This window comes from Rousettus aegyptiacus, unplaced genomic scaffold, assembly GCF_014176215.1.
Source record: "Rousettus aegyptiacus isolate mRouAeg1 unplaced genomic scaffold, mRouAeg1.p scaffold_m13_p_7, whole genome shotgun sequence".
In the NCBI taxonomy this organism is placed as follows: Eukaryota; Metazoa; Chordata; class Mammalia; order Chiroptera; family Pteropodidae; genus Rousettus; species Rousettus aegyptiacus.
Window position 1 is genome coordinate 112,819,965 of NW_023416310.1, and position 23,362 is coordinate 112,843,326.

At 38.3% G+C, this 23,362-nt stretch overlaps 1 protein-coding gene across 9 annotated transcripts in view; it reads right to left on the minus strand.

The window, feature by feature from the left end:
• AFF3 (AF4/FMR2 family member 3) overlaps window positions 1-23,362 on the minus strand; it is a 500,129-nt gene that overhangs the window by 228,762 nt on the left and 248,005 nt on the right. For all 9 annotated transcript variants that reach the window (XM_016157239.2, XM_016157237.2, XM_016157241.2 and 6 more), the window contains one exon: window positions 3,962-4,009. In XM_016157239.2, coding sequence (XP_016012725.2) covers window positions 3,962-4,009 — 48 coding nt within the window. The remainder of the gene's footprint in view (window positions 1-3,961; window positions 4,010-23,362) is intronic.

Consider the following 23,362-nt stretch of genomic DNA (forward strand, 5'->3'; position numbering starts at 1 on the left):
GTGCTGGTACAAGATGGCGTTTGTTAAAACCCCAGCCCTACTACTTACTAACTCTGTGACTTCGGACAAGCAGTATTTAACTTCTTGCCTTGGTCTCTTCATCCGTGATACAGGGATGTCAGTAGTGTCTGCCTCTTGCGGTGGCTGTGATGGTTCAATGTGTTAACACATGCAAGGAACATAGCGTCTCACATATCATAAATGTTAGCTCCTTATCATTTGGTAGTTGTCACTGTAGAATTTACTGCAAATGAAAAGGAACCTGAATAGAAACCAGAGCCCTGCCTCACAAGAGGTCTCTGAACTCACTGATTCCATTTCTTTCAAGTCTGGATCCCACCCAGTCCCCCTCCTCAGAACCAGCACTCAGTAGGTCATCAATGACCCTTCTGTGGTCCAGCCTACTGGGTGATTCTCTATCATCATCTCTCTTGAAACTCTCTTCTCATGGATTCTGTGACTTTTCACTGTCACGATTCCCTCTCAGCTTCTCTAGTCACTCCCTCTCACTTCCAGTGGACCTTCCTCTTCCTGGCCTTGAAATGTTAGAATGCAGAAGCTCATTGCTTCTCAGTCTCTAGTCCCTTTCCAGGCAAATTTACCCACTTCTATGGCTTCATGACCAACATGCTAATTATGCTGGCCTGCAGCTCAGACCTCTGCTCTGAGGTCCAGACCTGTGAGTATCATTTACATTCCCATGCTACTAAAATGTCTCGAAGGCACTTCAAACTCAACATGTCTAAAAACTGATTTGTAACTTCCTCCCTCCCCCTGAAAACAGCATCTCCCTCAATGTTCCCATGTCTGTGAGTACCCCAAAAAGCACCTCTCACCTGCTCAATGGCAAGAGCCTCCCACTCCTTCTCCCCTCTTCCCCTCAATCTATTCTCCACAGCAACCAGAGTGGTGCATTGAAATTGCAAACCTGATCACACCTCTCTCTGCTCTAATCTTTCAGTGCCTCCCTGTGTTCACGGGATCTGGAACACCACTGAGAAGGCACAGCATATTGGGCTTCTCCTGCCTAGCTCTATCCATCTGGCTCTCTAGCCATTCTGGCCTTCACTGTCCTTTCTGAGTCTTTAACCAGCCAAGCTCCTCCATTTTCTCTGCTTGGAAGCCCCACTGTTCTTTTCCTTAGGCTGATTTCCTGTTCATCCTCCAATGACAGTTCGAATGTTGCTTCCTTGGGGAAGCTGTTCTTGACCACAAACTAGGTCATATATCTAATAGTAAGCTCTCATAAAACCCTGAGTAATTATCACAACTGAGTAATTATCAAAACATTATACATTTAAATGACCTACATAAGATTTAAAAACTATTAGTGTCTATCTCTTCGGGCACACTCTCAGCTCTAAGAGGGCAAGAGGTCATGTCTGCCTGGCTAACTGCTGTTCTCCCAGACCTCCTACTTGGAGAGGGCATCCTAATACTTGTTAAAGGAATATCTCAATTTTCATCTTTTGGGGGCATTTTTTCATGACTCTGCTATTCCTTCACAGTAAGGGAGAGCCACTTCAACATAATGGCTGCAAGTAACGAGAATCTCTGATGCCCTTGATCACAACTGGTTTACCTGAGCTGATCACAAGGGGTGAGAAACTGACAAGGAAAGCTAGGCTCCACAAAGGCTAGTCATGGGGACCCAGTACCAAAAACACCAGTACATCATGCCCACGACTTAGGCAAATGGAATGTTTGTAAGCAACCACAATCATACTCATCCTTCTTTACAGATTCTTTTAGTCACTCACTCATGTATTTATTCACTCAACAAAATTGTGTATTCTAAATGACAGGCACTGGGGCCATGGTGTGGGAGCAATCCTGATGACTGATGGATACACAACAGATACGATAAGCTGTAACTGAGAAGGAGCCCTGAGCTTGAATTTGGAAGACATGCCTAGGATAAGAAAGGAAAGATGATCCTGGAGAATAACTAGAGTGAGAAAGGCAGGGGACAGCCATAAAAACAGTCCAGGCAAAACTGGGAGCACAAACACGATCTTCTAAGAGGTCCTTAAACGCCAACTACTACTACTAATACCTTAGGCTGACAGGTGAGGATGGAAACAAAGGCTCCCCTGGACAATACCAGCACCACCGTTACCTCTGCTTCCTCCAAGTCTATAGTACTCCCATCCTGGACCACTCCTCAAGGAAGAGTGGAACTTGTGGAGAGAACTCAGCTGACTTCCAATGATGGCATCATCCCCACTACCCTTAAAATTGCATATGCATATAAATCAATCATCTGGTTGGTCCAGGCTTCCCTTTTATTCCACGCCTGATTCAGGTGGGCTGTGGCAGAGGCAGACCAGTGGTATGATGTACTAGGGATCAGTTATCATGAGATAGTAGGAGGAGGCCAGGTGAGTGTGAGGCTCTTATCAGCTCTCTTAAGAAAAAAGAAATAATGCTTTAAACTTTTGGCTGCAGCATTTAGTTTTATTCTAAGTGAATTTTACATTACCTAAATTATATCTTTTTTGGTACCTGAATTATTTAAGCTCTTATTCAAACTTTGAGCTTTGCCTGGAGTAGGGAGAAGAAAGGTCACATGACAGTTTTCTTCCATATCCTCAGAAGAGATAAGAAAAGGTAAAAAGGGTTTTTTAAATAGCAACACTAAAGAGGGGACTGGTGTGTTCTGGTATTATCAATTTGCAGATGTAAACACCAAAGGAGGATGACCTAAACATAAATATCTGGACCCAAACATGAACACATGTTGAAAGAGAAAAATAGGAACAGTGTATCAACATTTTACACTCTGTTGTTTAATCTGATATAAAGCCCCAGGAATGGGGAAAACATAAATACAAAATACAACATATATTTTGGTTAACATATACTTAAATGCCAGAAATGAAGCTACCCATATTGACAATTGTTTTCTATATAAATCTCTGCCAGAAAAACAAAAATCAGTATAATTCAATGACTGAAACTTCAATTACTTACTTTGATCAACTTGAGAGTTAATTTATTTGTAACATAATGCTTTCCAAAAAAAAAAAAATCTTGCTTCTGAAAACAATTTGACAATTAATGTAAAATTTTAAACCAAATAATTGTATTACTGCAATTCGCTAATAATTCAAGAAAAGTATAGAGGATGTCCAAAACTTAGAAACATATTAGAATTAAGGTCTTTTTTTCTTTATAGGGACTTGCCATACCATCTGGCCTAATTTGTCTTGGTGTTTTGCCTTGTGTAGTATCAGTTTTCTAAGAACTGTAAATTGTTAGGTTACACCCCTAAAAAATATGAGGGAAGAAAAAATATGGGTTGAAAGTGACATCCTGCTTATAAGTTTGGATACTCAGGAAAACACTGATATGGTGGAACGGCCCGACCTATGTGAACCTGGGTGTGAAACGGTTCGTGGAGGGTAGAGGGCATCTGCTAGAGACGATGATGATGATGATGAAAAGAACAGGCTTACAGGAGTAACTGGCAAAACAATAACAACACAGAAATAAATTTTCAGACGTCGAGACACTCTTTGTTGGAGTGATTCTGATTCCAATTAAGTTTAGGGGGAAAAATAACAAGCCTTCCCTGCCTGACTGCAAAGCACAGACTGTGAAAGGCTGCTTCTAAACAGGAGGCTGATTAATGGGGGCAGCAAACATGCACACAACCGTATTTTTCATCTCAGCTCTGTTCTTGTCTTCTGGCTGATCACTTTAATATAGTGTTACCTCAGCCCATGCAGAGGCACCAGAATGAAGTGTAGCTCCTAGGTTTCTTACAAGAACTGTTGTTTCTTACAAGAACCGTTGTTTCGTAAAGTGTTATTTAGGTAACTCATGTGCTCACCCTCAGCAAAGGTAAACATCAAACAACAAACAAACGATGGGCTCTCTTTGACGGTGCAGCCACGTGACTGCTTATTTGGAATCTACATCTGACCAGGTGATAAAATGTGTAAAAGAATATCCTTACCCGGATGATCTCTTCCACACAGCTGTTGGTTTCTCCAGATCTACTCTCCTGAAAGCAAAGGAAAAGCAAATTCAGCTTGAGAAACGAGATTTATGGTTACAAAGAAAAGAAGACACATAAGCTTCCAAACTTAACAAAGTTTGGACTGAAGAATGCCCAAATGGGGACCTGCCGAGAAGCTCCTATCCTTTCTAGGGTAGGACCCATCATGGATGTGACTGCTCTGCCTGGCCACTGTGCACCATGAACATGCCACAGAGGCCAACTCTGGGGCCCCCACCACAGCGACTACAAGCCGCACAGGCCCTTAGGAGAGCGGGACACGACCAGCAGGTATGAGCGCTGCTTGCTTTGGGTTCCATCAGGAGCAGAAATGCACCCCCACCACCAAGCAGGTCCAGCCAGCCTACTGAACACATGCAATGGCCCTGCCAAATGTGAGGTAAAGGTCCACTCCACTGTCCTCAAAGCCTAGATTTACTGGTTTGATTGGCCAAAACCTGAAAGACCAAGGAAGAAACAGCCTCTCAACACTTAAACACAGCATGCTGGTGCCATGCTTCAGAGCCATGGGCTCTGAAACCCATGCTGCCCTGGGCCATGAAGATGTTAGGGGCTCCATGGAACAGCAGCTTCAGGTCACAGCTCCAGGGAACACTGTCAGTTCCAGAGACGCTGTGTGGTTGCTGTGAGTCACATGGCCCAGAGTGCAGGAGTGGTTCTGTGGGGACATGAAAGCAGCTTTTGCTGGTAGAAGTGCCTAGTGCAGTTTCAGAGAGACATTTCTTTTGGCCTTTTAGTTCAATGACTGACCATGACACAGCATGATGTCCTCAGCTTTCATCATTCTGAATGGAGACACCAGGCCCAGTAAACAGTGTTTCCCCATTCCTCCCTCTCCCTGCCCTCATTACCATTAATCTACTTTCTGTCTCTGAATTTTTCTATTCTGAATAGTTCATATAAATGGAATCATACAAAATGTGGCCTTTTGTGTCTGGCTAGTTTCACTGAAGACAATGTTTTCAAGATTCATCCATGCGTGTATCAGTACTTCATTTCTTTTTATGGCCAAATAATATTCCAGTGTGTGTGTATACATACATACATACATATATATATGTGTATATATATACACACACATATATATGTATATACATACATATATATGTATATATATATTTATATATATATATGCACTCACATTTTGTTTATTCATTAATCAATGAATATTTTGGTTGTTTCCACTTTGGTTACTATGACAGGACTTCTATGAAAATCTGTGTACAGGTTTTTGTTTGAACCTTTCAAATTCTTTTTCAATTCTTTTCAGTATATAACTAGGAGCAAAAGTGGTAGCTCATATGGCAAATCCGTGCTTAGTTTTTTTGAGGAACTGCTACACTATTTATCACCCTGGCTGTACCATTTTACATTCCCACCACCAATGTGTGAAGGTTCTAATTTCTCTATGTTCTCTCCAGCAAATGTTATTTTCAGGTTATGTTTTCGATAGCAGCCATCCTACTGGGTGTGAAATGGTATCTCACTGTTGTTATGATCTGCATTTTCCTAATTACTAATGATGTTGACCATCTTTTCACATGCATGTTGGTCATTTATTTGCAAAGGAGAAACATCCTTTGCCAATTCTTCATTTGGGTTTGTCTTTTATTGTTTTGTTGTAAGAGTTCTTTATATGTTCTAGATACTAGCCCCTTATCAGGTATATGGTTTGCACATATTTTCTTTCATTCTGTGGGCTGTATTTTCACATTCTTACTAGTGTTCATGAATGTATGAAATTTTTAATATTGATGGCGCTCAATTTTTCTGCTTTTTTCCCCTTTATTGCTTTGCTTTTGGAATCATATCTAAGGAGCCGTCTCCAAATTTCAGGTTATAAATATTCACCCATGTTTTCTTTTAAGAGTTTTACAGTATTAGTTTTTATATTTAGGGCTTTAATCCAATAGTTTGAGAACTTTTAGGTAAAGTCTATTTTCTTACAGATTATTTGCTGTTTTAGTTAAAATAAAAAATATCATCTTTGTATAGATTATTCTAGTCTCATTATTAAAAGATCATTAAAAAAATGTGTGAGGCATGGCCATTGTTGCTAATAGTGCACAAACACAGCATACATGTGTATCCTTATGAATCAAGAAAAACGGTATCGGATATCATGACAGGATTAAGAGGCCCAAATGCTTTTCGTACGCTTTCATTCCTTTCCTACACTCATCCCTCTTTCTGTTTTCCTATAAGTTCCTTTTTGGGGATGCACATCTAGCAAACCTCACTCCCATCCCCAATGACTTATCCCAGACTGCTCTGGAAATGCCATTATTCTGATACTCCAATCAAACTGGAACTCAGAGCACTTTCTGGAACCTGTCCCCAACCCGCTTCCTTTCTAGGGCCGCCTCAGGAGCTACCACAAAGGCTGTTGGAAAGTCCTCCGTAAGGCAAGGGGCTCCACGGTCCTCTGCAGCTCAGTGGTAGAAAAGACTGGAAAATTTTTCTTCAAACCCACAAGCATTTCTCTTACCCTCCCTCCAAGTCCCAACCCTTTCCTCCCACGTAACACGCCGGCACAGCAAATGCTAAATTCTCGGTGTACTTTCTATTTTACATCTTAAAATGATCAATGAAAATGTGACTTCCTGTTCTCCTGGTGGACTCACTCAAGTCTCCAACACACTAAGAAGACTCCTCAAATTAAACTTTGGGTTTGATTCCTTAAAGCTAAGCTTCTCCTGAATACCACAATTGAATTTCATTTGAAGTGATTTATACAAAAGGCAGGTGTTCTTCTGAGTATCTGTTCCTATAATCTTCTACATTTCCACAACTCTACTCCAAAAAAAGGATGAACTGAGAGAAATGCAATATAGACACCCTGTTCAAAGACCTCTCATCACTGTAGATGATATTACTTTGGGTCATCTCAGTGGTAGCTCCAACCATGAGTTCTCATTGTCAGGAATGACGTCAGGTCACTCTCTACTGGGAGGGCCCCTCGTAAAGCTGAGGAGGGAGAAGTGAAGCCAAGACAGAGGGCTGACACCAACAGTCTCAGGAAGTCCTGGCCTTCAATTACAGGATGGATAACACCTTGTAGAGGAAAATCTTGGGCCTTCTCTGGGACATTCTTGGCTCCTGGGGACACCTGGGGATCTACGGAGAGTACCACATCTGGATTGGAGTGGATGCAGGAGGCATAGTATTATAGGAATTTCGATTTAAAAGGAACTGAGAGCTCATTTTAGGCCAACTCAGAGGCTTTAACAGATGGAACAACCATGGTCCAGAGACACAGAAGGCACTGTTGTCCAAAGTTACCTGGCAGCAGGTGGCAGTTGAGGTGGAACCCCACACATGTCTTCAACAGCAGTTCTGTAAATTTTCTACTGTCTCATGCTATCTCTCTAAGCTCAACCCTTAGAACTGGCTCAACTAGAGGTCACTCTCATATTTAAAGGAGGGAAATAAAAGACTCTGGATAGTATTTGGGTAAATTTCCTCATCCTTTCTATGCTGCGAATTCCCTAACGCTTAGTCAAGCTGTGTCTTACTCACTAACCTCCAATATCACATGCATAGACTAGAGGAAGAAGTGACAGGAGAGGAAGTGGGGAGAAAGGGTTAAAACTACCATTCCTTCTGTGATACTAACAAATGGGAGATAAGGATTGGTGCTCAGCAATTGGAGGACAGAATTCCATCCTTCTTTTCCAAATACGCAAAAGGGGGTAAGTGGGTAGGGCTGGGGTGGGCAAGACGTGGAGGGTGACTGGAGGGCCTTTCACCTTCTTGAGGTCTTTCTCAAACCTGGTTTCAGTTGTAGTTGTGTACTTTGATTATATTTACATTTTACAACTTTCAGTATTTATGAACAAGATTAAAACATGCATATAATTTACATCTCTAAATTTGTGTTTATATTTTTTACAACGAAGTTACTGCTTTCCTTGGAAAGGTACCCACTGAGAAGGAGGGCTGCACAATGCAAATTTTAATTACTCTGCATTTTTTGAGGGGCTGTATCTGTTGCTTCATGCTGTGTTGCTAAGCTGTTACTCAGTATTTACTGTGACTTTGATGAACCCACTCCATTTTGCTATCATTACATTTTGAAATCTGTCATAACAGTCTCACCTCATTGAACCTCCAACTAAACTTCAATTAAAAGCTAGCAACCCCAGCTCATTTTCCTCTCTACAGGCTTGTCTGTCACATTCCATTTTCACTGAACTGCTTCCTACAAATCCTACCACTTAAGAATGCATACCACACACTCCATCAGGGAAAAGGAAGGAGCTGAGTACTGCTGGTCCTCAGATAATGTCCCTTCGTTCAACATCGTTTTGTTATAATGTTGATGAGATGCCATATGGACTTAACTCTTGTTTATATCAATTAGCCTGTGGTAAAATTTTGTTATGGATTGTTTCACTTAAAGTCACAGGACCTACTGATGACTAAGTGAGTGCTTACTGTATAGCTCAAGAAATAGCGAGGAATGTGCTGTCACTGAGTGCTAAAGTCCCTAATTACCATGCCAAGCACAGAGCTCTGGAAGAAGCAAGCACGACTTAAGGAGAAAAGGCTCCATCAAATCAGTGAGAAATGGCATTTCACTGCAGAAGAGATGAAGCTGCACAGGTCCTATTTTCAAAAACAGTTTAACTCTTCATCAGGCACATTTAATGTGAAACTTTCATTCTAAAATAATTTTACTTTAAAGTCACAACACCTTTGTCTTCAAGTACTCAAATGGCCCTCAGGCATTTAAAAACTTTATCGCACACACACTCTTAAAAACAAGTGTTTTAAAATAAGTCTCACTATTCCTGATTTACAATGCCATGAAAGCAGTGGACAAGGATCTGTGTTCGAATTCAGGAATCATCATAATTCTATGTGAAATCCCACCCAATGACTGTGTCCCAGCCTCACCTGAAGCTAGGGTCACCTATAAACAAGGAGGTAGCCAGCCAGTTTTCTTCCAAATCAGCCTATCATATGTCCAACCTAACACCTCCCCTTCCAAGGGCTACTCTGTGCTCCCACTCACTCAAGCTGGAAGCTTGCTTTAACCCTCATCAGTCCCATTCTTCATCTCCTGAATCTGCTCACTGTCTTGCTATTTACATCTGTCTCTTGCTCTCTGATCCTGCTGTCTCCACCATCATCTAGATGTTTATACATTGAGAGGAAAAATAAGCAAAAGAGATAGATGGATGGATGGATGGATAATCAGATAAGATGTACGAGGATATGTCATAAAAATGCAAACCAAATGACAGCAGATGATGGCAATGTCAATATCAATTAAAGGACAGTTTTCTTTCAAAAAAAGAAAAGAATTGGAGAGCACAACAGATGAGTAAAAAGCAGGCCATGGACAGAGTATTAAAATAAGGTGTGCTAGGAAAAAGGAAAGAGAAATTGAATTATTATGGTTGGGAGTCTTCAATCCATCCGTTATTTCCCTAATAGGCAAAGGACCACCCTCTCCCTCAAAAAAAACAAAAAACAAAAAACAAACAAACAAACAAACAAAACAACCATAACTATAAGAGGAGATAGAGAATTTGAAACATAAAATTAAATAAGGCTAAATTGATAGATATAATGTACTTAGAATGCCAGGGGACACCCCAACTTTTTAAGCATACATGAGATAGTTACTGAAGTGGTCACAGCTACAAATGAACTTCAAAAAAATTCCAAAAAGTAGTTGTTTTATAGCCCAGACTCTTTAACCACAAGTTATCAAAATAATAAGCTATGAATTAAACACTGTACAGACAAAAAAAAAATCGCCTAGCATTCATGGAACAAAACAGATATCACAGACTTACAAATAACTTTATATTTAGAGAAAAGTAAAATTAAAATACTGTACAACAAAATTATGGGATCGCCCCAAAGATATTTAGAGGCAAATTCATATACTAAAAGCTTTCATTATTTTTTAAAAGGAAATATATGCACTAAGCAATCCATTAAAATTTTAAAATCAGAAGAGACATACAAAAAGAAAATAAATAGGGAAAAGCAATAAAATATTTATAAAATGAAAATCAGTAGAATTTATAGAGCAAAAATGTAATTTCTTAAAAACCAAAACAGAATATACTACCCAAAACAATAGAAAGTCACTTAAAAGTCTATTAAATAAAAAGAAATCCCAAATAAACATAATTTGATATAAAAAAGGGATAAAATATATGGGAGGGATGATTATAAAAGAATATTGACATTACTATTAAAATAGCATATAATACTAATAAATTGAAATTCTGATGAAGTTGGCAACTTTCTGAAACAAAAACTGACACAAGAAATAAAGAAAAATGAGATTAGGTCTATAAACCTGAAAATGCAGATTAAATAAAAAATTATATTCAAATAAGGCTTCAGCCCAGGTAGTTTTAAAGTGGAGTATTTCAAACTTTCAAGGAAGAACTAATTCTCATATTATTTTCTCTTTCAGAGTAGAAAGTACTGGAAAGCTGTGTCGTTTGTTTTATTAAATTAGTATGGAAACCTAACATAAGAAAATAAATTAATATCCCTTATGAAGGTACATGCAAAAGCTTCAATATGTTATTAGTAAATATAAATCAATAGACTATTACAAGAATTAGTGGGAATTTAGTGGGATTTGTCCCAGGAATGAAAAAATGGTTTAATAGTTAACATTAAGACCCCTTTAAGGTATTATATTATGAGGGAAAGTATGTAAAATTGTAATTATCTCAGCTTACAGATTTTATTATCATATACTCAGAAAAATCCTAAAGACTCCACTGGTTGAATATGAAACTACAAAATATAAAACGCAGTTGAATATAAACTACACAGTCAAAGCTCAACGGCTCTTCTGTGTAGCAGCAATAAGTGACCTAAAAGTATGAAAAACAATTCTACCTACAATATCAAGAAAAATAAATGAGGAATAACCTTAACAAGAAATGTTCAAAACCTTTAAGAAACGAATTTTCCAAATTCTACTGAAAAATACAAAAAAATACCTAAAAGAGACTGAGCTAGACTTCTCAAATATCTTCCAACTCTAATATGAAATACAAAGCCAAGTAAATATATTAAGAGAAACAAACCACAAACTGCATTAATTAAAAAAAATTGAGATGAAAGCCACACAACAAAAATCCAACCATTTTTAAGTATACAATTCGGGGGCATTTAGTATGTTTGCAATGTTATAAATCCATCACCTTTACCTAGTTCCAAACCATCTGTATTGTTCCAAAGCCCTGAACTCCTTAAATAGTTTCTCTCTATCCCCCTTTACATTAACTTTTAAAATACAATTTTTTTTTTGCTGAACTAAAATAACAAAATGAGAAAAATGGAGTCTCATTTACTTGTATTAGGTCTTATGGTGGATATGGTGTCTATCATTTACATGTTTATGACCAGTTCATAGCAGAGTGCTTGGCACCACATAAAAGGCACTCAATGGTGTTTGTTGAATGAATAAATGACTAATATACTGAAAAAAATAAGGCTATTTAAAATGATGGCTGGTCATGTACATTACAAAGTGATCCCTGATTAAAAAAAAAAAAAAACCACCAGAGTTACCTTAAAGACAAATTCTCAGAACATCACCATTTATTTACTTCATCGAAATTAAGTTTATAATCATGAGTACAGACACCACTAGCAAGTTAAATGACTTCCCTAATCTCCACATTGATATCTGTAAATTAGAGAGTATCAGCCTCCTAGCAAGAGGCAATATTGTTAAAGAGTTAATAATCTATTTTCTATTGAATTCTACCCATAGGACAAAGTCTTTCAATTGTTATTTTTATAATGAAAATTAATAATCTCAATCAGCGCTTGCGGTTAAGAGCACATTTGGTTTTCAGAAAGTGGTCTGTCAGCACGATGACCTTGTCAAAAAGCTATTGATGGCATAAAAAGATTAGAGCCAGAGACAGTGGTTTTACATCCTGATCACTAATTGATATTGAGTGCTTTTCCACAGGGTCATGTCTCAATAAAGTGCCCGAGGACTGCGTACTGGGGACATCTTCCACACCGTCCTGTCAATGCTGGGGAAAGATAGCACTAACAGTAATAACGAACATGCCTCCCACTTATAATCTGACATTGACAGAACACTTCAAGACCTCCAAGTTCCGTCATCTAAAACTGTGCAGTCATTGCTTTTAGCAAGAGAATAACCATGTAGGCTCAGGCAAGAGGGATGATGCTGAGACAGACATCACGTGGCAGGCAGACATCAGCGAGACAGCCCAAATGAACCATTTCCTTTTTAACATTTTCCTGAATCCGACCCTCATGCCATCCCTGTAATCTCATAAATAATATGTTGTTCGTAGGTAGAAGTCTTCCTGAGATGCTACCCCTATTACATATCTTTTTTTTCCTTTAAATAATGAAGGAAAATGTTCACAGAAAACACATTTGATTATCATTTAGAGTTGAGAACATGGTTTTTCTTTTCTAATCATGAAATTCTGAACACAAAAGCTTACATGATGGAAAGACTAACCTAATGTGGCTGAAGACATGAACTAATTAAAGATTCTGAGGACAGCTCTAATTTGTGTCCCACGGTAAGGCAGATAATAGATTCCAGCTCTTTTAGCCATGAGCTGGAATGACTATTGGAAATGATGAAAGTCATGCTATGTATTGACAATATTTTTTGGCACATTCTGTTAATTTTACTTTAGCATTTTGCTAAAAGAAAAAAAAGAGACCTTTAATATGTGATGTTCTTAGGAGTCTTTTTTGCCATTATCATCTCACCTTTCTAAAAAGATATCAGGTCAGTCTGACCCCCAGAACAGAGTTCATTCTGTGTATGGCCAATATCATCTGTTTCTCTGTAAGCTCTCTGAGGAGATATGCTATAAATAAATGCTATAAAATAAATGCTGAATAAAGAAATCTGGCCGAAAGCAGCTGGGGCACAGGGAAGAGGCTTACCTGAGAAGTGGCAGCTTTAGGGAACAAGAGAAAGTGGTACATTTTAATGGGCTGGTGAGAATTTTTTAATACTCGAAGTTTTACATTTTTAAACAAATCTATCTATAACACCACACTTAGAGAGTTTCTTCTTTTTACTTCTTATTTGTGTACACTTACAGAATTTTCATTCTTGACTCTACTGGCATTGCTTAACTGTTACTCTTGGGAAATATTTGAGGCTCTTGGGAGGAGAGGGCTGTCGTCATGACAAAGGATTTTATCTTTTCCCTTCTACTCCTATAAAGTACTCACTTCCTTCAAAATTCATAAGTATCTCCAGCAATAACGCAGAGGGAGTTCATTCACCTGTGGAACTTGGGGTACCTGGGCGTGTACCTGGATGTCAGTCAACATACTTGCCCTTTCTTCTATCAGAGCAGGCCTCAGAGGCTCCTGGACGGGCCTACTCACCCCAGAATTTTCAGGTAAAACATTGCCTGGTGGTCCTTGGTGGGCAATTAAGGGACACATCAGCTCCTAGACCCCTACTATAAAGAGGGCCAGCCATCTGTTGTCCATCTCTGACCCAGAGCATCTGTGGGAGGCTCTGTAGGAAGATACTCTCTTATATTCATACCTTCACTACTATCACAAAATTCCTTGGATTGCAATCCAGAGGGACAAAAACCAAAGTTTTGCACAACAAAAAGTTTGATAAGAAATAAATATCACATTCTGACTATGCTTAGATTACTGTGTTGAGATCCCCTTTGGAGGGAACTCAGACACTCTCTCTTCAGGGTTGGTTATCCAACACCTTGTGCCAGACCATCCGTAAACCGGAAAGAGCCAGAAAGAAATCCATTTTCTTAAGTTGCTTTTTCTTTCACAACCCTTATCCTTTTTGGCTTTCCTCGGTAGATGTTACAGTATGGAATTGATCATAAGGCAATCTCTCTTTGCAATAGAGAAAATTTTAACTATGCTTATATATTAAAAAAGAAAAAAAGACTGGAAATCTAATGAAAACAAACCTAAGATTATGTTGGAACGATGTAATGAAAAATGATCATTTCTGATAAATATCAACAAGAGTGGTCAAATTAGACAATGTGAATAAAAATTAGTCAAGGTTATTTTCTAACACTATGGCTTAAAGGTCTACAGAAAAGGCAAAAAAAATCACTCAGTTATCTATCAAGCCTCTTCTCTGACATAATATACAATGACTAATGTGCAATGTTTGACTATGAACTTATTTTCTAATACCACCCTCCCTTTAGGGCAAAAAAAAAAAAAACACCTAGAAACATACCATCGTAAAGGAGTAAATGATACAGATTATTTATGAAACATGCAACCAGAGAAAAAACTTGAAAAATCTGTAAGGTAGTATAAAGAGTAAGAATAAGAAGAGGCTGCCCACTGCTTCGGTGGACAGTGTATTATGAAATGGCACAAAGTCAGCAGATCACAGAAAAAAAAGCATAATTCAACTTCTATTGTCCTTCTGCCTTCACATTAAGAACCATCTTCAAAGTTATAAAGAACAGAACAAATTAAAAAGGGAATTCACACCCCAGTTAGGTGACAATACTAAGAAAGCACTATTAACCAATTCCATGGCAGCCCCAGAAAAAAAGGCATTAATGGCACTGAATGAGCTTGCTGATGTGGCCACAGACCCACCATCTTAAAGAAACCATAGCCATATCGGGAAAAGAGAAACGCTCTAGCTCATTCTAAGGTAGGATCCCTGAAACTACGGACTTCAGTTAGTTCCAAGGTCCCAACAATCACAGCAGAGACGCATGGCGCAGTCGCCAGGAAAGGTTTTGCAAATCCATTCCTGCAACTTGTTACACACATTTCCCCTACCCAGGGGAAGCTACCTAATTCTCTCTTTTCTCTCATTTATTTGTAAAAAAAAAAAAAAGGATAAAACTAGTACCTACTAAATGTGAGGACTAAGTAAGGGGATGCATTCATAAACACATATAAGGCATCAAACAGGGTGCCTTCCACATGACAGCATATCACCAAATATGAACAATTATTTTAGCTCAGAATTACATAGAGAGTGTTTTAGTCCTTAGAAAAGAAAGCGATGATTTCTAGGAGTAAATGTGGATTCACAAAGACAGATAATGTTATTTCTACAAATTGCCCTGGTTTAAAATGTGATGCATCTGGATTTCTGCAAGGCATCTGTCAAAGCCTTATAAGATCTCCGAGTAGGTGAGACAGAAATGTATGAATTGGTTGCTAATACAGAGCTAGTTATATAGCCTCACCTGAGTCGGTACTACTCAACAAACATTTACTGAGAGCTTACTATATAACCAGCATGTTCTAGACAATAGGGATTTATAATTGGATATAGCAGACAAAAATTTCTGCCCTTGTGAAGATTAGATTCAGAAGGAAGGAGACAGTAAAGTAATAAACAAATTATACAGTACACTAGAAGATGAAGTGTTATCAGAGAAAACTGGAACAGGGAAGGGGTCTGGAACATGAGATGGGGCACTCTGTGATCTTCAGGTGACAAGCATGTTGTCTCTGTCAACCAAGAGAGAATTTAAGACCTGGGCTAACTGAGCCCCATCTCCTACCTCTAAAACTGTAGTATTGTTTTCTTCCACAATGAGAGTGTTATTACTCTTAATAATAATTATGTGTTTAATGTGTACCTTTGTAGTTGAGTTAAAAGCTCCACGAATGCAGAAAAGGACTGCAAGACAAGTGAAGGGTCTGACACTTGAGGAGAGGTTGAAGAAAGCAGACATAACTTGTCACAGGAAGTAGAAAAGTTCAATGGGCCACATTAGATGTCTTACATATTTAAAGGTCAAAGTTACAGAAAAGGGTTCAAACTTATTCTTGGTTGTTCCAGACATGGGAATCTGGACTGACAGGGGAATGGACAGGGGTCATTTTAGCTTCCTGGAAGTTCCTTTTCACAATTAGAACCATCCAAATAGAGAAGTGAGCATGGCCAATTACACATCTGACCAGAAGTAAAGTGACTATTTGCATGGAAATAAGTTATTAACTCACAGGTCTAAGTGCATTCCAACTTTAAGACTAACTTTGGTCATTTCCAACCAACTTTTGATTAATAAAACATTGACTGGTAAATTGCTATAACTTCAGATTTAGTACAGTACTATACACTTATATGAATTCTTTATGAAGAAAACCCCTAACAAGAATAAAAAGAATATTCTAAAAATACCAACCTACAAGTATGAGATAAGAGTTATTACAGCATCCAATAAAGTAAATGGATTAATTGGGTAGAGATTTGAGAAATTTTAATTAATAATTGATATAGATATTTGACATGGAAATCTATTACAACTTTTTTAACATTATTTAAATTCAAACACTTCAGTTGTCTGCTTATAATTAGCAAGTTATAAAAGATGCCATCCATGGAAACCTAATGAGAAGAACTGTTTATGATAATAGATAGTATTTATTTTCACAGAGAGGAAGGTTATGTGGCTACAGGTTACAGCAAACAAAGAGTTAAACTCATCATTGAAGAAAACATTATATGTAGACAATATTTATTACATACTTAATCTTATAATACAAAGCCTTGTCTTAGAAAATATATTATAAATGAAGCTTCATGCTGAGACAGGGAATATTTCCCCAGGTGAGGTTGCAATACAGGAGTCCATGAAATTCCATACCTTCACTAGACTTAATTAATCCTACCGTATTGATAATGATTAAACTCCAGCTGCTAACTTTTATGTTCTGTTCCTGGTTCTTCAAGTCTCACCTGCATAAATCAATCTCTCTCTCTCTCTCTCTCTCTCTCTCTCTCTCACACACACACACACACATATACTGTGAAGGCCAGGAACAAAGTGAAAAAAAAAAAGGTTTTTCATTCCTGCATTTGGGCTGGAATTCATTCATTCCCCCTCTGAGCACCATGTGAGGCTTCTCATGGGCTTCCCAGTGGCAAAATCTAGGCTCAGAAGTGGGAAACATAAACCCACAGTACAAAGACCCTTCCTTTTCAAATCCTTTTGTAATTCTGGTTTTGGGAAAATCAAAGTTTTCATTCAGCAGAGTTAAAGCTCCTGCCCCTTTTCACAGAAACTCTAATATCCATAAGACCTACTTGATGAAGCCTCAAATGCTTTCTAGACAAGTGATTGTAGCAATAAAAGTGTTTCTTCACCTCTGACCATACCTCTGAGCTGACAGAATTTGTTACTCTACTGATAAATAACCTGCCAACACTTGGCAGTAATTAAAGCAAATGGTCCTTTTCTAATACGGCGTAGTGTAACCTTCAATACTAAATGTGTCTCCTATTTGTTCTAAGTGCAAGGCTGGGACTGGACAAATCTTAGACTGGTTCCTAGCCCGAAGTCATGAAGATATTTTATGCAGCTCATGGGCTGGGAACAGCAGTGATCCAGGACAAACCCAGATAAATGTGAGCCAGGAAGCCAGCTATCAGATACAGTGTGGCTGGCCGCACTGAGCCATGCAGGCACCTTAGCAGTCCTCATTTAAAAAGAGAAAAGCAAAGAATCTTAATAGAGATATTGGTGGGCTTATTTTTGATTCCATGCCTTTAAAAGAAAAGGCCTATAGTCAACTCTGAACAATACAGCCTCCCCTGCTTCCTGTGTCTTTTCAGTTTGTTAAGTAAGAAAATGCTTTTATGTTGGCACCAACCCCAACAGGCCTCCAGAGGGGAAAAAAGCCTCCGAGGGCCTGTCTATTTATAAACACACAGTTATTTTTTCATTAAAACAAACAAAAACAAACAAACAAACAAAAAACCCAAAAAACACTGTAAACAAGGAAGTAAAGACTATGTAGAGAATGTGCCTGGAAAAACCCTCTTAAAAACAAACCTGAGTAAAATAAAAGTAAAAAGGGGTCAGAGAGTGACCATGTTCAGAGGACTCATATTCTGCTTGTGAAAGAACTCCAGTTTCTGGACAGTCACTTGTGAATTCATTCGTTCACTCATCCTTTCCTTCATAGATGATAATTGGGCACCAAAGCTGGGCCAGTGCTGGGGACAGAGTACAAAATAAGACAGACAGGGACCCAGCTCCTATGGAGCTTATCACATTTTATGACAGAGCTGGATAACAAATGAATAAGTAGGGACAATTCAGATAATGACACGTGACTATGGAAAAGTAAACAGGGTGACGTGAAAGGGCTGGTATAACCATCAAGATTGTCTTCGGCACTAATGTTACCTCATTTTAACTCCTATTACAAAGGGATAATGAAGAGTTCCAGTCTTTTAGATGAAAGGGGCTGTTTAAGATGAGAGAGTGTACTGATAACAGTAGATATAAAACCTGAAAATATACCAACTTAAAATCAAAAAGCAGCAGCAATACATCATCCCAATTTCTACCACCGCCCCAAGACTCTGGGAAGAACCTATTGACGGTTTCATCACAGCCATTCTGAAAAGGTAGAGAAAGAATCACAGGTTTTTGATAAGAAATTTTGCAAATAACATGGCAGTATTGCAAAATGCAAATGTAAATGCTGCTTAGCCATCTGTTCAATATTACGGCAACATTGGGAAAAAGCTCTGAAAGAAATGATGTTTGAAATCATTAAAAAAAATAACATGTCAAGTTTAAAATACTCGAGAATCTTAAAACCAGCATCAACACATTCAGCAACCATATGGCCCTACAGCAGGTTTAAAAAAACGCACCCTGCTTGCATTTTCTACTTCAACTCAAGGGTTTCTAAGACACGATTCTTTTCCTCATTTGAATACCTTTGTTCCCTATTAATTTCCTTGGTATTTACAGTTTCTTGAATTATACCTAGGTTCATAATATTCATTTCACTCTTTCTGAAGCAAGAGATAATATAGGAAGATTAAAGTCAACTGTTCCAGAAAAAGAAATACATAGGTAAGTACAGAGACTATGCTGATTTGTCCACAGTAATCTCTTGTTCTTGGTAATAAATGCTAACTTCATTGAGTATCTACTTTGTAAATTCATAATGATTGAATGATACAATGAATGTGAAGCACTTAGCACAGTGCCTAGAAGATATGGCAGGGCTACAGTTTAAACCTAACTTTGTAGGCCAAGTCTGTGTTCTCAATTGCTATTTTGCATGCAAAACATCAGTGCTCAGTTGTATGGACAAACCTGAGTTGACTTTTCAAGGTTAAGAAATGAGTAGTGTATATTTAGGGTACAGCTACCTCCCTTGTCTCATCAAGAAGGGATTCTTGGAGAAGTGCCTTACATTAAACTCTAAAGAACAGAGGTAGTGGTCTTAAGGAAAGTTCTTCCAGAGGCAGAAGGCAGAATGACAATCATAGTACTGGGAAAACTGGGAGAAAATGCAGGAGACTGAGTGAGTTAGCACTGCCAGCATGGTTTTCGAGAAAGGTGTTCAAAGAAGATTAAGACCAGCTTAACTTACCCTGCCCTCCACAATAGTCAGAGAACTGAAATTTCAACCTAACTTTTAAAGTGGCATTTACAAAGCCTCCATTGACACCATTAGAAAAGATGGTATGTCCTTACATCTAACCCAAACACCTGCCACCAGAGAAGTGGCATTATCTCAATCAGAGATATGTTTATATTAGAGTAAGTACAATTCTCAGCACCTACCCAAGGAGAGGCCAACCACACTCAACACAATGGCTGACCAGCATTTAAGAGATGTGTGACTGTCAAATCAAGCCAAGAGTTTGTAATAAAAATTTCGACCCGTGAGATGGAGAAGCAACCTAAAGCCAATAGGTTGTCAGAGTTCATTAACTCATCTCATAAGCCAATTACAATGTTTGGTCAAAATCACAAAACTTATAAAGGCCTAGAGAATTACAAATTTGTAATGGAAATCCTTGGAGTTTCAAATGAATTAAAAAAAATTAGTTTCATTCAACTTAATAGCTTTATACAATCTTGTGACTACAGTGAGAACCAACACATGATTGCCGGATAGCAGTAACTAATATGTACAAATCAGTATTGCCTCAAATGGTCAGGGTCTGGTGCATACATTTTAAATGCTAAAGTTATTTTTGTACCTAGACCCTAGAAGACTTTTTAAAAATAACAAAGTATATTTAAACTACCTAATAAATAGTTTAGAAGTGCCTGAAGGAAGTCAGACAGTAGCAACACTGCCTAAAACTATGAGGAACAGATACACATAGCAGTCAGTGATTTCTAAAAATCTGCAAAGCCACTCTGCTCTTTTGTTGTGTTTACGAATCAGCCAGAGAAGAAGTCACTAAAACATATGGCCATAGCCACTGGTGTCAGTGCAGAAAGTTATACAGTCTACCAAAGAGTTTGGTAGAATCCATCGCTGAAGCCACCTTTTGTTTGCTAGGAGATTTTTGATTACCAATTCAATTTCCTTACTTCTTATTGGTCTGTTCAGATTTTCTGTTTCTTCATGACTCAGTCTTGGTAGGTTGTGTGTTTCCAGGCATTTCACGATGTTAACAAAACTGTTAAATGAAGGTTAAAAAGTAGACTTGGATATAAATGATCAATTTATAAGGTCAAATCCATAAGGTAATTTGTCTAAAAAGTAATTCAATGAGAAAAAGATGATCTTTTCAAAAAATGGTGCTAGGCAATTGAATATCCACATGCAAATAAATGAAGCTTGCATCTTGCCTTGTACCACAGAAATCATCTCAAAATGGATCTTAGGCTTAAATATAAGTGCTAAAATACAAAATTTATAGACGAGAACATAGGTAAAAATCTTAATGACCTTGGGTTAGGCAAATTTTTCTTAAGACACAAAAAGCACAAATTATAACAGAAAAAAAAATAAATTTGACTTTATTAAAATTAAAAAAAAATTCTTCTCCAAAGACATTGTAAAAAATGAATAGATAAAGAGTGTAGGGTTTCTTTTGGGGGTGATGAAAATGTTCAAAAACTAGCTGTGATGATGGTTGCATAACTTTGTCAATATACTAAAAAGTATTAAATTATACACTTTCAATGAGTGAAGTATACGGTGTGTGTTTATCTCAATAAAGCTGTGACCTGCCCACCCCCACCACCACCACAAAAAGTAAAGAAGGAAAATTCAAAGTCTAGGAGAAAATATTTGCAATACATATATCTGATAGAAAACTTGTAATCAGAATAAAGAACTCTCACAACTCAATAAGAAGATAAACAACTCAATAAAATACGAGCAAAAGCACAATGATGGGGGTGTGCCAAAGGGACACAGGAGCCAAGTGAAAGAGTCCCAAGGGCCAAATCTGGAAAAACAAAAAGTGGTACTGGATTGTAACTCAAAATATTTATCTACAATTCCATACTGATATAAATAATTGACTAAATAAATGGGGATGAGGAGGTAAATCTCCTGTGTACAAGAATTAAAATAATTTGTGTAGCTAATCTACCCTCAAGAAGATGGAGGAGAACTTTCCACTTCATAAGTGAGGGCTATGCACTGTGACTTCTTTCTAATAAGTGTGACAAGAAAAAGGAGAAAGGAAATAACTTCACAGTGAAGAGACCCGGCAAACGCTACTCTGACTAAATGACCAAGGTTAACATCAATAGTGAGAAATCATGTATCCTGGATGTGACATGATGCCACTAGCACTTCACCTCTGTTGTGTTCCTCTCCAAAACCCAAAGCTCAGTCTACTCATGAGAAAAAGGTCACACAAACCCAGATTGAGAGGTTTTCTACAGATGCTTCAGTATTCCACAAAATTGTCAAGGTCATCATCATCAAAAAAAAAAAAAAGTCTGAGAAACTGTCACAGTTTAGAGAAAACTAAGGTGATATGGTAACTAAATGTGTGGTATTCTTGATGGGCTCCTAGAATAGAAAAAAAGACATTAGGTAAAAACTGAGTAAATCTGAATAAAGTATCAACTTTAGTTAATAATTTGATACCAGTCTTGGTCCATTTGTTGTCACCAATGTTCTATACTAATGTAAGATTAGAACAATGGGGGAAATTGGGTGTAGCATACAGGGAGCTGTCAGTACCATCTGCAACTTTTTTGTCAACAGAAAATCATACTAAAAAAAGTTTATTTTCTTTAAAAAATGGGCAAAGCAATTGCCAAAAGAGATATAGGGATGGCAAATAAGCATAGGAAAAGATGATCAACCTCATTAGTTAAAACTGAATGCAAATTAAAACCATGATGAGAGAGCATCACATGTCTATTACAAAGACAAAAATTGCATAGACCCCCTTCTAGTGGCAGTAAGATGAGAGTAAACCTACTCTATCTCGTCTCTCTCACTGGACACAGCTGAAGACCTAAGAAAAATGCATGGAGAAAAGTAAACAGCACCAGGCTGACTGGCAAAGACCAGGACCCAAAGTGCCAGTTACCCACTGTCATCTCCTCTGGTGTCTCCTAGTCTGTCTCCACAAAGCTCAAAACCCGCAAGTAGGCCCTATGTGGACAGAGGGAGGATGGGCATCAGAGAAGCCTGCAAACATGGCTCAAAGGGAGGGAGAGAATCCTCCTGGCCCTCAGTGTGTGCAGGGGGTCCCCCGTTTCTTCTCCATTTCTCACACCTTAGTTCCCCAAAATATCCCTGCAAGGTGATGGTATTGACAGTGGCAGCAACAGGAGCCATCAAAAACCTAGGACTATGATGGAGAGAAACTTTCCTCTTTGGTTAGAGCCACGTCCAATAGACATGAGCCATGTGAATGCATAGATGGAACATACAAACACACAAAGCCCACTAAATCAAATCAATCTTCCTAAGAGCCTGGGGCAAGACCCTGGGTAGAGCTGCAGGAAGTATGTGACAGGGTGATTTCTGGCAGAATGTCTAAAAGAAGGAACCCTGGAAAACCAGAAGACTCTGGGGGAACCAGAGAGGAAAACTTGGAAAAATTACCCTTATAACTATCTCCTGGGCTCACCTCTGAGCTAAACATACTTGGATCTAACTCTGAACAACATACTACAGATTTTGAGGTCTAAACTATGGGTTACTCTGGTCCCAGACCAGACCTGAGATGGCCCGCACATAGGACTGGTCGGAATAGCATGTGCATGATGTGAAAATGAACTGATGCTGAACTAAAGCCTCCGGAGGCACATCAGAGATTAGAGCCTAAATACAACCAGGTTGACTGCCTGCTAAAATGGAAGAATCAGCATTTGCCATAAGATTGAAACAAGAATCAAGTCTTCTTGCGCAAGCATTCAAGATATAATCCAAAATTACTGGGCATACAAAGAACCAGGGAATTATCTACTCATAGGGGGAAAGACAATAGATGCCAATAATGAGATGACACAAAGGTTGAAATTTTCAAAATTTGTTGAATTGTCCACTTAAAACTTGTGGATTTTATATATACATTATACCTCAAAACCAAACAAAACAAGAATAAGTTTTAAAAGAAGG